The 15487-nt window shown below is 40.9% G+C and overlaps 1 protein-coding gene across 1 annotated transcript; it reads right to left on the reverse strand.

Annotated features, from left to right (window-relative positions):
• Window positions 1–291: 291 nt before the first annotated feature.
• On the reverse strand, window positions 292–14436 carry VKORC1L1 (vitamin K epoxide reductase complex subunit 1 like 1). Its single transcript, XM_054209313.1, has 3 exons — window positions 14200–14436; window positions 3214–3323; window positions 292–2521 (listed from the first exon to the last, which is right to left on the reverse strand). The coding sequence occupies exons 1-3, from the start codon at window positions 14391–14393 to the stop codon at window positions 2295–2297; spliced, it is 531 nt and encodes a 176-aa protein (XP_054065288.1). The 5' UTR covers window positions 14394–14436; the 3' UTR covers window positions 292–2294.
• Between the last annotated feature and the right edge of the window lie 1051 nt (window positions 14437–15487).

Genomic DNA, 15487 nt, shown 5'->3' on the forward strand with positions numbered 1-15487 from the left:
GATTATACTTGTCTCCATTGCTGCTTGTTCTGAGATATTAGCACTGCGACTAACCATTTCAGGCAGCACGTGTTCACCTCTTCCTTGGATGAAAAGACGCCTTTAGTGTAGATCACAGGAATGCATCAAAATAAATCTATTCAACATATTAAACAGTGATATTGCCTCAGGGCTTGCAAGAGAACAAAGCGAAGCCTTGAGGGACCAGTTGAACATCATTCACTCCCCTCATATCAAAGTTCAAGGCATTTGAGAGACAGAACTAAACATCAAGACAAGCTTTAACTATACTCCGGTCAATACAAAACGCATTTAATGAATTGTTGTCTAAAACTGTTAGACAAGAGGGACAAGTAATTTAGTGTTACATGCAACAGATGTCTGTTAGTCATACCACAGAACTCTATACATAAAAGCAGTTTCCACCTACATCCTTGATACAAACCAGGAAATTACTTCAGTAGTAATTTAAATACTATTTTGTGAATTCAATCTAAAAATTCTATTTTCTCTACGGAACACTGCATGTTTCACAGTCAAGTTTATCCTCAGCAATTTAGTGTTTATAATCCACTTAGCCATACAACATAAGTGTCTCTCTGACATTCATGTTTAAGAAAAAAATCCTAAAATTAAGTTAAACTAATTCTTTAAATAAATGGGTACGCAGTTGGAATTCTTCATATTTAGAAGCTGACAAGGGCAAAAAGCAGCACAGCACCAATTACAGAAAGTAGCTGAACCTACACATTTTGGTGTCACAGAGTCTGAAACACAAGTATTTTACTTTTTCGGAATCACATCGTCAGCCTTCTATCACGTTGATTCAACCGAAACAATATTGCTACCACTTCTCGGTCTAAAAACTAAAATAGATCTCTTAATACTCTTCTATCCCCAGCAATTTTGCTGGGAATTTTGTTTGTTTGTTTGTTCATTTTTAAAGCAAGGACACTTCTGCCTGCCAAGTTCAACACAAAGTATTTGGTTTAAGATTTTAAGACAGAAGGCACTTTTAATATTCAGCCTTAGAATACTGAGTGCAGAAACAACATTTACAATTTTGTTCCTTGGTTTAAATCTGCAGTTTAATTTTTTTTTCCAATTATAGTTATTAGAGAGAGCAATGATAGCGCTATATCACATTTCATTTTCGGGAGCGCATTTACTTACTTATCCCACTAAACAGGTTTCCCTTCCAAGGGATCTTACGTGCGTCAGGCCTAAAGTTCATTTCCCAATATAGCACAAGCCAAAGATCCTGACGAAGATCAATTAAGTAACTGCTTCTTCAGTGCACTACTTGGTTATCCCACTCAGTCAGTGGTTTCCACTGCAAAATGCCATTTTATACTGCAGCAATTATACAACATCAAACATTAGTAACACTGGCTGTCTGACCGCAGTTCAAAAATGAAACAGCTCTGCATGGAAATTAAGTCCTTTCAAAGAGCACTCTTGGACACACCAACCCCCAATCTGCATATAATATCCTGGTGGCAGCTTCCTAGTGACCACATTAAGCTATTTTCATTCTGTACAGAAATTAGTGAAGTTGTGGTTTCATGAACATACTTCAGGTTTCAGCTTTAATTCCATTTTCATTACTGGAGACAAAAAAACCCAAACAAAACCACCACGGAACAAAACCTAACCATCATTCTTGAGAAAGCACTAGCAGTTAATGCAGCAACACGGTGTTCTCTAGAGAGATCACTTCTTCCATCACGTCAGTCGACTATCAGCAGAACGCTCTGACAGCTCCTAGGCTAACGAAACTGATTGTACAGTGAGTTCTCCAGGGATGAAACCAATATTTCTAATTTTATTTACAGTATAAGTCCTAGTCAAATCTAAGTCCATCAGCTAAAAAAAAAAAAGTAATACACATACTGTAAACATGGCAACATTAAATATGGTAATACTAGTCTAGAATATTTAATGTCATGATCACATCTTGTTATACCTGAATTTATATACAGGATATTTTATAGCAAGTGTTACCCACTTCACAAGTGGAGGGGGAAGAGAGAGAGTCTAGGTTTTGCTGTGGCTAAAACTCCTTCAAAGTAAAGTTAAAGCTTGTCTTTGATTGTATTAGAGCTTTCTTTCATAACCACATTTAAATTGAAGATTAGCACAAAAAAATTATCTAGGGCCCCTTCAAATTTATAATTAAAAATTCAGTTATGATTCTCAGGGAAAGTGTCTGATATGGAGAATAAAAAGTTACTGCAAAATAAACTTAATGGAAGTTGGGTCTTCAGACTGTCAGTCAAGAGTTCAAACAGGCGTTATTCCTGTTTGGGTTGGAGTTGCCGTTTCCAGGCCTCGTTCAAATAAACTAGTCGTTTGTAGTTGATGATAAAGAGAATGAAGTTCAGCAAATATGTGATGACGCAGACAATGCAAAATTCCTTCAGCACGAAGTACAGAATGTATGCCAAGTACAGTGACCCTACTACAGACACTATGGAGGATGTCATGAGGATTAGAGCTGCTACTGCACTTGCTGTCATACCTGCAACGAGAGAGAGAAAGTTACTACCGCTGCTCTCATTTCCCCCCCTTCCACACAAAGCAAAAAAGCCTGAGCACTAATTCAAACTGAAGGCTACTCAGCAAAGTTTGGTTTTTTTACATAAAAGTCTGTTTAAAATACCATGAGTTCAAGATGGCTGACAAATCGCTATTTGGAGGGGAGCTTCTAGGTTCTGTACGACAGTCCTTTGATAAGAAGTGTGTGTTGTATTTACCATCTTCCGTATTCCTGAGTTATGGGAAAGTTACAGGCTGGTCAAGTTATGTCTATCAATATTAATAGCTTTATAGCATATAGTGACAAAGAAATATGCATACATTACACTTCATGCACTTTTTTGCCTGCTATCTCTATTCCTCCTGCAAAACTTGTAACTTCCATTTTTATTTCCTCTCTTTTCTATTGTGCAATCCAGTGCTAAATATACTTAAGGCAGCAACTGTCTTGAAGCTTATATTATTAATAGCATAGCAGGAGAAAATGCAATTGCTTTTGTTATCAGTTGGGTTTTTACGCCCTTTGGAGAGATGTATCATCAGACTGCTGCTTAGAAAAAAAAAAAATCACATGCATTTATCTGGTCTCTTGCAGATTGCACAATGTATAATGCACTACTCTCATCACCACAGACCCGTTACATACTTTAGGCTCTAAATTGAATTAATACTTACCAAGTAGCATTTGTAGTATATAAAACACGAGTCCAAAAACACTGTTTGACTGATTTAGTGCACTGTCCTTTCCAAAGATGGAACCCAACAGACCGAATCCTCGACCCCATCTGTAAAACAGTGAAACTAATTAACTTGTATTTGGGCACCTAGTGCTTTACATTGGTATTTTCAATTCATCACTGCTGGCGGGGGGGGGGGGGGGGGGGGGGGGGGGGGGGGGAAGAAGAAGAAACATATATTCTGACATTATTCTGACATGACCACTGCAGTCCTATGTGAAGTTGAGGGTTATCTTGGAAAACCAAGCAGCTTGCACCAGGAGGTGCACTAGGTACAACTTTATCCCACACATCGCTGATTAATGGTATTTGACACACCAGAAACTACTAAGTTCACGCAGTTGCAGCTTCACCAAATACTATGCCTGCTTTATAGAATTGTAGTTTAAAGCTCTTTTGTCAAATAAACGCTTCCTTGCTCCAACGATAGCTTCAGCAGTTCTCTCCACCCTGGTAAGCTGGACACATGCTCACTATACAGCTGAGGGAAAATGGTACAACTTGGTAACTAGTTACCAGCTCTGCCAGCACCTACCTCGCTGGCATCCGAGCAAGCAAATCAGAACATATGTTTGCACTTCAGCTGCTCCCGATCAGTCTGACACTTTAGGATGAACCCAAATCTGTCAAGCAGATGAGCTGGGGATGGTACCGTAACAAGATTCACAGATCTCATTTGTTAGAGCCCTTGCACAGTGTGGCATTTTGAACTAGCACCTTAGCCACAAAGCGACTTTCAACGTTTTAGTGATAAGGTAGAAAGTGACACAAGCCCTACAAAACTGCTGCTGCAATGAGGGGGATAAGAGATTAAATTAGCAAATGTATTTGTGCTAGAAACCATTAATTTGATGCCCTAAGGCATATCACACCATTATTTGTAAAAGCAAAGTGAGGACCATATTTATTAGTGTCACTTGAAAATATAAGAAGTTAACACTACTTCAACATGCAACTTAATTCACTTTCAAGAGAACATTAGGATATCGGCAGCATGTCTTCAGAGCATCAAGTAAAGCACTACATAAATGTAAGGCCAGGTTCACGTTATCAGGTTGACTGTCCCATAACTATCTAAGAAAAAAATGCAATTCCTCACTGCTGTCGCAGCAGAAAACGCCAGCGTGCTACATTTATGCCAACGGAAGTGCAGTTGGGGAGTAACTTGCTGTATTAGATGCACTGGTTCTACTAAACCAAGACACAGCATAGGTTTGCTCTCTGCAAGCTACAGGCATGCAACTGATACACTTCACCAAACATCTGAGACCACTGGAAGTCTACCACCACATCACAAGCAGTTTCCTCACACAATAAAGTACCGCAACCATCTCCAAAATACTTTATAATCTCACAGATATGTGAGAGGTTGTCCAGCCAACAAATGCAGTATTAAAGAGCGAGACAAATATATTAAAGGTATCATCATTTTGCATTTAATAGCCTAGTTTTATTTTTTCATATTACCACATTTATGGGTTTTTCAGCTTAGTATCCACCGCTACAATGTATTGTTCTAGTCTCCAAGTGAGAATCTTTTGTAGGGTGACAATAAACTCCATTTGAACACACTCAGGGTTTCCTTACCGAGAGACTGAACAGCGTAACTCCAAGCGTGCCCAAGTCTGTGGTTCAGCATTAGCCCAGCTCAAAGTAACCGCAGGGTGCTGAATTCCTACCCTCTACCTGCCCCAGCTGTACGCTCTGGGTTCTGATGCTCATGAGATCCTGTCAAGTTTGAGGGCGAACTCAAGCTTAAAACATCAGAAACTTTAGACTACAGAAATCTATCCCTACACTTAATCTGCAAGTGAATAAAATGTTGCTAATGGAAAGATAACGAGCTCGTGCCCTTCCTGACAGTCAGTGGTCCCAAGTGATCTGTTCATAGCTGCAAGAAGGTCAAAGCACAGTGAAAGCTTTTTCCACACGCAATAGTTCATGAAGTATCTTGTTGGCCTTGTAGCAGCTTTAAGGACATCAAGTATTACATTTCAGTCCATGGAGTACAGCTCTAATCTTGCACCTTATTCCACACACTTCAAGACAGCACAGCAGCCTGCTGTTTTAAGACTAAGCACTTTTTCCAGCCTTATAGGTTTGAAGTGTGAGGAAATTTTCTGCAACAAACTGAAAAGCAAAATATTTAGACTTTGTATATTTCTATTTCTATCTAATTTCTCTACTAAAGAGATTAAATCATCTCCTAATTCGATCAAGGAGGTCCCAAACCCCACTAAAATGCACAATGAACCAAGTACTTTTGCAGGCAATCGGAGGAAGGAAGAAGACTGAGTATGATAACCTTCCTTCTCACACCAAAATCACACAAATCACACCCGAGTTATGACAACTTTGAAAGTTTAAAAACATATGGCAAACAAATAGCAAGAAGATTGCAGTCCTAATGACAGAATAAACTCCAACAAATAAAACATCAGTAAAAAGGACTGTAAACTGCTCAGTTCTTCACCGAACTTGTCTTTCTTATAAAGAATATAATTTACAAGAACTACTGTTAACTTGGATCAATTTTTTTGGATACAGAATGCTAAGTCAAATGAAGTGCACTAATTAAAGAGCTGCTTGCACAGCAAGATAAACCCAGCTTTTTCCTGGTACCAACTTGTGGCTCCCCATCCCTGGAGCAGTCAAGTGTTCTGTTGTGCAAATTCTGCTGAAGTCACCCTGGGTGATTCAGAGCACTATGACAAACACAAGTGGCAAGCCGGCTTTTGCCACTCCCGAGTTTCACTCCTATTAAAAAAAACAAAGTAATCTGAACTAACTTCAAGGAAGTTTTAAAATAAATCTCTAAGACATCTTCCTGTATGTTTCAAGTAACTCCAGTTCCCTCTGTTCAAGACGGCACCCCATCCGCAGGTACAACTTGGAATGTTCTTCAGAGAAGTTTTCAGAATAGTGATTCAAGAAATGCAAAATAAAGCGTTTAGAACTGTTCATGTAGTTTCCTAACATCTAAAATTGAATACAACAGTAACTTTTAATCCAATGTGCATTTCCTTTTATCAAAAGGAGGTCTTGAAAATTATTATCCACTCTCTAAACAGCGTCCCTTTGGTTTTCTGATACTTAACAAAGCTCAGAAGAGTTGTATATTTAGAAATTTAAAGCTGTATTTGAATGCACTTGACACTTCTTAACAGGAAGACAAGAAGAACCGAGGTCATTTTGATCCACAAGCGATATATCTCCAATAAAATCTTATACTGTTAAATCACTACCTCTTTTGCACAGTTATGAACATCTTCGACATTCCAAAATGGTGTATTATGGGAGTACACTTTAACTTTAAATGTTTTACCATAATTTATCAGGGACAGTTCCACTGGCAGAAAGGCAACCAAGAGAACCTCATGCAGTACACCAGTATCTCAGTCATTTTAAAGGACAAGTAAACAACCTCCATCTTTAAGAAGTTCAAAGCTGGAACACTTATCAGTATTAGCTCAAAATGCAACAGCATTCCAAGCCTGCCAAACACAGCAAGTCAAACAAACAAAAAGTATGTATTTAGCCAGGAGTCAGACTGTTATCTCATCCACCCTCTGTAAGAAATGCTTTACTGTTTTTTCTAGCCAAGCACCCCAATTCTGACAGTTACCTGCAGATGATGTTTTTAAGGGCTTTTACAAAGAGATCATCCCTCAAGATGCTCTCCTGGACCTCAATTATCATTAAAATGAGAATCAGCTTAAGAAATTTCTGAACTGTGGCTTCACCTGCATCAAGAGGCTCAGTAGCCTGCCTTGAAGCCTTCCTGAATGTACCTAGGTACTCTCTGAACACATACTTTTGACCTCCACAACATCCTCCAGTGATGAATGCCAGAATCGCATCACCTCAATGTCACTTGGCAATCCTTAGTTCTCATGTCAAGAAAAGAACTACAGTATATTCATTTTAACATGAAAAGAATCATACTAGGATCAGGTCAAGTCCCGCTAGCATCAGTACCATGCCCCTAACATCAGCGAGTAGCAAAGGCCTTGAACAAAGCGCACACACACTTCCCAGTTTGCATTCTACTCTCCTAAATATCTGGCTGAAAACACTATCAAATCCCGCAGAAGATCAGCTTATTAAATGGCATGTCTCATTCAAAATCTGAGAACACTCTGCATTTGTGCAGTGGCAGGTTTTCCAACACATTTCTCTCTCAATCATATTTTCAGAAAGCTGTAAGGGAAGAACTCAAGTTTTGTTTTCTGAGTCGTAGTAGATTACTTAAAGCCCCTCATTTCAGGATTATTTTTCATCCCATAAACATTATTCTGTTATCAACAGCAAGTACCGTTTACTACTTTGTAACCCTGAGGAAACAATAAATATTATTCATCTAGTCTAGGCTTTTTTTAGAAAATTATATGCACACTTCCTTAAGCACCATGTGACTTTTGAGATAAGTTAGGGAACAGAATGAAAGTTCTCAGGAGGGGAGTAAAGCTGACCTATGCTCACACATCACCTTCAGTGAAAAGCTCATATAAAGGTCAAAGGATCCGGAGCATGTTAATACTTCGCAGTGTTGAGAAACTTTAGTTGCAGCTTCTTTACAGCTTCACCAGAGGATTTTGCATTAAACCTAGTTCATGGTTACAAGGTCACTTACGCCAATCTAACACTTTTAATAAATTAAGTAAAAGCCTTCAATTAGAAGCCAAAAGAAAGGAGATTAAAATTTCCTCATTTGTAAGTTTGCCAAGAGTGCTCAAAAATTTTGATACAGTTAATTTCATGTTTAAATCTATTAGCAGTATTTACCATAAACAAATGGGTTTCTGTTCTGTATATCCTCCAGCTCTACCTCAGAAACAGTCCAAAAAAATGTCAGTGCCTAGATCAGCAAAGTCTCAAGAAGACAGTGGTTAATTATTTTATAGCTGTCTTTACAGAAGCACTGGTTATCCAAGCTACAAGCCAACAGCATTGTATTCTTTCTACATAATCTCTTCTATTAAGATATCATAAATTAAGCCTGTATTTGAACTACAGACACTTTGTTAAATTTACTCCGCATCAGGCAAAATAATTCCCAGCCCTATTGCAAATTCCAGTCAAGCTAGAAATTATGTATTTATGGAAAGCAAAAATACATGTGTTTGTGTATACACTGTAAGGTTGGGGGGGGGGGAGAGTCCTATAGCTGGGGTACTGCTGAAGTATTTAGCCATTGATTTTTGTTAAAAAGACAAGACAAAAATCACTCGAACATCAGCTTCTGATGCTTTGGGAACAACTTGCTGTAATTCTGATGAAGCTGTTTTTCTACAAATGTTCCCGAAACACCTTCCTTCCCCAGCACACGAAATAACCTCTGGATCCCTCTCAGCTCACACCCTCCAGCCTCTGCACCCTGCCTCCCCAATCAAGTCCACCCTCTATCAGCTCTGTCTGAGACCTATTTGCACTTGTGCTGCCCGTCTGGCTGGCAGACCAAGTGGGACAGATAAGCTTAGCTCACGCAGCAAGGTTGGGTTTTTTTTCCCCCTTCAGCAGAAGTATTACTTTGAGTCTCTCTCCCTTCCCCTTTGGCATTGAATCTGTTTCTATAAAACTTTATAACTTGTATCCTTTGTTAAGTTTTGCCATGGAAAATGAAAAATTATAAAATAAATTACTAATACACAACACAAAGGCAAAATCTTCTCTAGAAGCCAGTCTGAAAAAGCAGAATAATACAACCTATCTTGGCCTCAAGTTGTTTGCGCTTTTTGGCTTGGCATCCTTAGCTGTAAAGCTTGTCTCATACTCATCTAGCTACAGCTCTGCCAATTCACCATCATCTCGAACCTGCAGCACTCAAAATCCTCCTGAAGCAGAGTGCTTGACATACTAGATGGATTCTGTCTACACTGATTTCCCCCCGCTCAATCAACAAACTAGACATCTTCCAACGTTCCTTCAGACAGCAAAAACAATGAATGCTTCCTACAGAATAACTGAAAAAGCATTTTTACACCTGCTTTCTAACAATTTGCAATCCTCAGAAATGAACAGCCACCAATTTTAAATTACAGGACAGATTATAGCTAAGTCTCAGGAGGCAACATTTTCAGGTAAACTATTTTGGTAGCTTAAGAACCACACATGATTCCTGTTGAACGACCACCAACTGCTCCACATACTGCCCTTCATCAGTTTAACTAAACTTCCACCTTTTTCTACACAGAATGGAAGATACATAACAAAAACAATTAACTTGACTCAGGACAAAGATATTACTGACCAGAAAAGAGCAAAGACTTGCAAAACTAGTAAAATTAAAAAAAAAAAAAAGCCACGGGCCTCATTTGTGTGCAGTGGTTCACAAGAAGGAACTAGACAAGCTTTTCCCACTACCTGCACAAAGCTACTTTTACCATTTCTCACCTTAGATCAGTCACTAACAATTGCAGCTGTCAACCTCAAACGTAACTGAATGCTTGTTTGCAGACACAGCAATAAAAAATGCTGGGAGACCAGGAACTTACCATTCATATGAAAGATAACTGCTATATAATGTTCTTAACCTGGAATCATGCAAACTTGACAGACATCAAGTTTACAGGAACTGCCCCACAACAGAACTGAATGGGAACCTGCAATATAAACATCAGGTTAGGGAGGAGCTCAGAGAAGTTTTCTTCCATGTCCCATTTCCTTAGATAATAGGGTTGTTCTTGTCAACTTGATCTCTTACGGTCTGCATTCTATAAAGACACACCAGAACTGTAGTTCTAGCAAGGTATGCCTCACTGAAAAACCAGTACTGGTCAAAGTTTTAACTACAATATCTTATAGGATAATTGCACGCCCACTCTGCAGAGGAATCATCTCTACACCAGCGTAATTATACTCACACAACATAGCACTGAAACACTACGTCACAAGACTAAACAATTCAAACATAATACAGGTCTAAATTCACTGTTTAAAATTATTTATGAAGGTGAGCAGAACAATACAATAATACTACTACAGTTGTTAAAGGCCACACTTGGCAAATCCAGTACAAGAGCTGCATGTCTGCACAGATCTGTCTACAACACACACAAAGTTTTACAGATGTGCATTTTCAAGAACTAACAGATGATTATTTTGGTGCGTCCACTAGAAGACATAAGGCAGACATGCGTATCAAGATTTTTTCAGAACAGGCATTTCAGAGTGGCTCAAATGCAAGATGACAACCCAAGACCCTGCACATTAGCATAAAGTTCAGACATCTATCAAATTATATCCAGATGAACACAGGTTCTTAAAATCCTATTTTGACTCTAGAACTTCTTCAGTAAGTTAGCTAAAGATGTTAACCTAGATCAATATTGACTATTTCCAAACCTCTTCACTCACGCAGCTGGCCAAAAGCTACAAATATTGCTAAAGATATACAGTGACATGTGCCCTTTGGTCATTCATGCCAGCTATCTTAAGTGTGTATTAAAACACGCCAGGCTACAAAGCTTCATTCAAAAAGAGCCATCCATTAATCTGCTCTGCAGAAACCTTAAATCAATCAAGACGGAATCAAGCAGAAACATATTAAAAGACCCAGAAGTCTTCCAGGGCATGAGAAAGAACAAGCAAAAAGCTCTGGGTCTCTGCATTACTACTTAAACGCCACATTTCATTTCAAGCCATGCCACTATCCATACTACTTGAAACTCATCTGTTAGTTTAATTCCCTCTCTGAAACTACTGTAACAGCAAAAACAAAAATATTTTTCAGGAACTGCTATTAGCCAGTTTCATTATAAATAAAGCCATTCTTGCCACTTAATTATTCTCAAATACAGGAGAGCAGTTCACTTAAAACCTCTACAACAACTGTTGAATTAAAACATTAGGTATTTCCCTAATACTTTCCCTTATTGTACAGTCCTTAGGTGTTTTTCTTTTTAAACTATTCAATGAACTTTCCCCGTGATAAAAGCTTGAAATATGCTGACCATTAACATTTTGAATAAGGGATACCAGGAAGGTATCTTTCCAACACAATCTTCTGGATGAGTCAGTCTCTGATATAAGAGTTTCCATGCTCCTCCCTCTGTACACTAGTAATCTTTTCAACATTTCTGTTCTCATTGTTGCGCCAATACCAGATTTGGCTTAAAAGCAACAGCTTATTAGTGAAAAAAATCCTCTCCAAAGACCAGAACTTAGTTCCAAAGTAACTCAGCTCAAGGAAGAGTATACTAATTTATTCTAATTATTCTATACAGTTAAAATTAATCCCAGCACTATGATGTGCTTGTCAAAGTTCAGTCCACTGCTAGAGTCAACACTTGAAATGTGAAGATGGTTACATTCCATTAGTAAATCTAGCTTAAATAGTCACACAAATGAATGAACACTCTAAAAATCCGTAAAAGCCACAAAGTACAAGTTCGTCACCCATTTAACCCTGTAAAGTTAAGCCTGCTAATCAGCTAATATAATTTGTGACTGGCCGTGTAAGATCCTAATGAAAAAAGAAACGGTTGAAAGTTAAATCTGTGTTTCTTGTGAAAATGCTGGAACGCAGTGATTGAAACTCTGCTATGTCAGTAAAGTCTAAGTAGTAGTTAAAAGTTCCTTTTAGAAATCAAGTTGCAGAGAAACTTTGGTGACGTGTGGTAGGAACAAGGAATGTTCCATTGGAGAGAGGGAGAGAGAATGAGTGATGGATAAAGAGCTGTGGCAACATGGAAAATAAGATTACTTTCTTTCCTTGTTATTCTTACTTCAAAGTTTAATAACTTGCCCTCTTGTCTTAGTTTTAAAGCAATACTCCTTTTTCGTCTGTGTCCTGTACAGCATTGAAAGCACATTCTTCTCCAAATATGGCTTGACTAAACAGAACTTGCATGCTCCTTTTCCGCAAACTCCTCTTACCACCTGCTCTAATTACCAGGATCTATCCTGACGTTTGCAATACTTCAGTCTTTAAGCATGATTCTCCTAGCAACTGCTAGTGAGATTTTAGTCGACTTTATCCTTAACTGTTCATATTATTACATAGAATTCCTGCAGTAAAGTACTCACAGATTTTATCACGGCATACTCAACATTTCAGCTGCAGCATTACTAACAAACCCTATAATTACCAAGCATTATTCCGTAATTAGAAATACCCAAAGACATATTTGGAATTATTTTACTTCTTCAAAGCATTTAGTAAACATACGTTAAAACTATTACTTCAAATGCCCTATCTCAATAGCAGCATTTACAATAACAATAAAAAAAACTAATGAAGGACCAATTCTATACAAGAACAGACTACAGAAGCTACTTAGGTGCTTAAATCCCTGTTATTCTCTTTTTAACTCTCTATCTGTGGTAAAATTCTTAATGTCAGTAGTTTATGCAAAATTTTCATTCATAAGTTTACATTATCTGTCAAGCTTATTGAAGTCTCCCCATTTAGATGGAAACTTCTCATTTTGCAACACTTCTCAAATAACAGACAGAAAAGCAGAGTTAAAGCCCCCATTCAATTGCAAGAGCGTCCTTTCAGACATCTGTAGATACACATCTCTGTAACATAACACAATCCCACTTCTGTCACCACAAAAGTGGTTTTAAAACTAAGAGTTTCTTCTACATTTTGCCTAAACAATTTAACCAGCTTCTACCTTGTCAGAGTATGGGCATGTTCTCCCCCACTGGCTTGTTATGATAATACAGCAAGTACCTTTACAAACCATGACAGCTTTTATGCAGGTTACACTGAAAAGAAGAAAAAAAATAAAAACCCCAAGTACTCATTCAGCTGCAGGCCCTAACATGATAACAACAAAGTTCTCATTTAAAAAAAGGAAGCACTTGATACATACATTTGCTGAATAACCAAGCCCCTCCCTTCCCATCTCCTTACTTATAGATCCCTCTGCATACATCTTTATATGCCTATATATATATATACACACACACACATATATATATACGTGCACAGAGCAGTTTTGAGATTGCTGGACAAATCACCTTATTTTGTTAGTTGAAATACTTGATAATATGTTTCCAGGGGAGTTTCTTAGACAAATTACACCCAAAAGTATTTCTGATAGCATATTTGTACTGGTAGCACTTGTAACCACACAGCAGATTAAGTCTTTTCACTATTATAATTCAATCAAATAGTTACTTGATGACACGTCAAGCTAGCAGCATATTAAAATTTATACATGGACTCTCCTGACAGAAATAACAACCATTGGCCTTTAAAAAACAACTGCTAAAGTAATTACTGACAGGAAACTCTACAACAAATCAAGATTTGGACTGGGCTTTTGCTGCTGAGGCATACAAATCTCTCTCAAATTAAGTACTTCCTCTGTATCACGAAGGCGATCTTCTGTGCTGCCAGGTAACATTACAATGAAAAAGCAATTCAGATACTCCAATTAAAAACAACCCAAAGCAAATCATCTGCAATTGTACATGTTTATGTTGGCCTCAACCACTCGTCACACCTACAGCATTTCACTCCAACGTGCATTTGCGACCAAAACGCCTGTCCCTCTAGCTAATTGCCATGGATTACAACACAGAAATTGCGGGTGCCTCACCCTCCTGGGGTAGCGATTCCCAGAAAAAGCCGTTCCCACACCAGCTCTCCAGAGAAGGGGCTGCCTAAACCAGGAGCCCCCACCTCCCCCTCCTCGGCCTGCCCACCCCGTTGCCCCCAGCACAGGCCCAGCTCCCTTTACGCCTCAGACAGCCCCTCCCGGGCCGAGCCCCGGCCCACAGCCGCAGGCTCCTGCCGCCCGGCCGAGCCCCCTCAGCGAGCCGGGCCTGGCCCCCAGCACCCCCCGCCTCAGACCCCGTGACGCCGGAGGCAGCGCTCCGAGGCCCAGCCCCACCGCTCCCCGCACTCCCAGCCCCTTCTTCCCGCAGCGGCCTGAGGAGGCGGCGGCGGCGGGTCCCATCCCCGCCTCACCTGGAGGTGATGGCGGCGGAGCAGCGGACCCGCTCGCTGAGGTCGCACAAGGCCTGGTAGTGGAGGTCGCGGCCCTTCTCCCGCTCCAGGTGGCAGGCGTAGAGGGAGAGCAGGATGCCGGCCGCGCACACGGCGGAGCGGGCCACCCGCTCCCAGCGCGGCACCGACACTCGCAGCAGGACGGGCGCCGCCATCTTACCCCCTCCCTCCGCCTCAGCCCCGCGACGCGCGCCCGGCGCCGGCCCGCCGCGCACGCGCGCCCATATCCCATTGGCTGGCGGGGCGGGCGCGCCCCTCCCGCCCCGCCCACTCCGAACCGCGCCGGACGTGGCGCTCCGCGACGACGTCACGTCAGGCCGGGGCGGGGAGGGCGTGGCGTGGGTGTTATGGCGCCACCTGGCGGCCGGGAGGCGGCACTGCGGGGCGCTCCCTCTCCCGCGTCCCACTGATTTCAGCAGGAAAATGAGTTTCCCCCCTTTTTTTCCCCAGATCCGGGCTGTTCCGGGGAGTGCTGCGACACCCGGCACGGCTGGCGTGACGCTCAGGGCGGATATGGCCCCTTGGCTGGTCTCAGACAGATGCTCCGGTGGGCATTCCACACTTTTTATCACGATTTTGCAGAGAATGAGCCCAATTCTCAGCATAGCTGGTGCCTCCTGTGTAGCGGGACCCTTGCTGAGGGCCCTCCACATTACCAAAGTTTACCCTGAGGCTTTCTGGGAGGTGGAATTTGGACATGCGATATAAAAAGTGCATTCAAAGTTTGTTTTTTTCTCGCACACGCCATCGCCTGGGGCTCCGCCTGGCTCCGGAGCAGCTGCCGATGGATTTCCCCCAAGCCTCGCTCAGCTTATCTTTGGAAGAACATGCTTCCCACTTGAGAAATGGGATGGCATCATCTGTTTCACGGATCTAGGATGACATTGGTATCGCACCCCTAAATATAGCCGGCAGACCTGCGAGTCGATAGCGCGACTCGGAATTAGATGGATACGACCAAAGGCAACCGTGGCTTGATCGTCTTTCTCTCATATGTCTCCGGTTTCTAGCAAAAGTAGCATCACTACAGGTCTGGCTGGAGCTTAAGAACGAGCAAATCTCTGGTCTAGCAACAGAAGTCACCTAGAAGCTGAAAACAAACGACCTTTGCTTACTATAAGCACCCATCACTATTATTGCTTTATTTTGAGGACGGCCACCAGCTCCTTGTTCTCCTTCCCTTCCCCGTTTCCTTGCAGGCACATTATGGCTGGGCATTACCAGGCGGAAGAGCGAGTCAAAAACGAAG

The sequence above is a fragment of the Rissa tridactyla genome, chromosome 7, assembly GCF_028500815.1.
Source record: "Rissa tridactyla isolate bRisTri1 chromosome 7, bRisTri1.patW.cur.20221130, whole genome shotgun sequence".
NCBI lineage: Eukaryota > Metazoa > Chordata > Aves > Charadriiformes > Laridae > Rissa > Rissa tridactyla.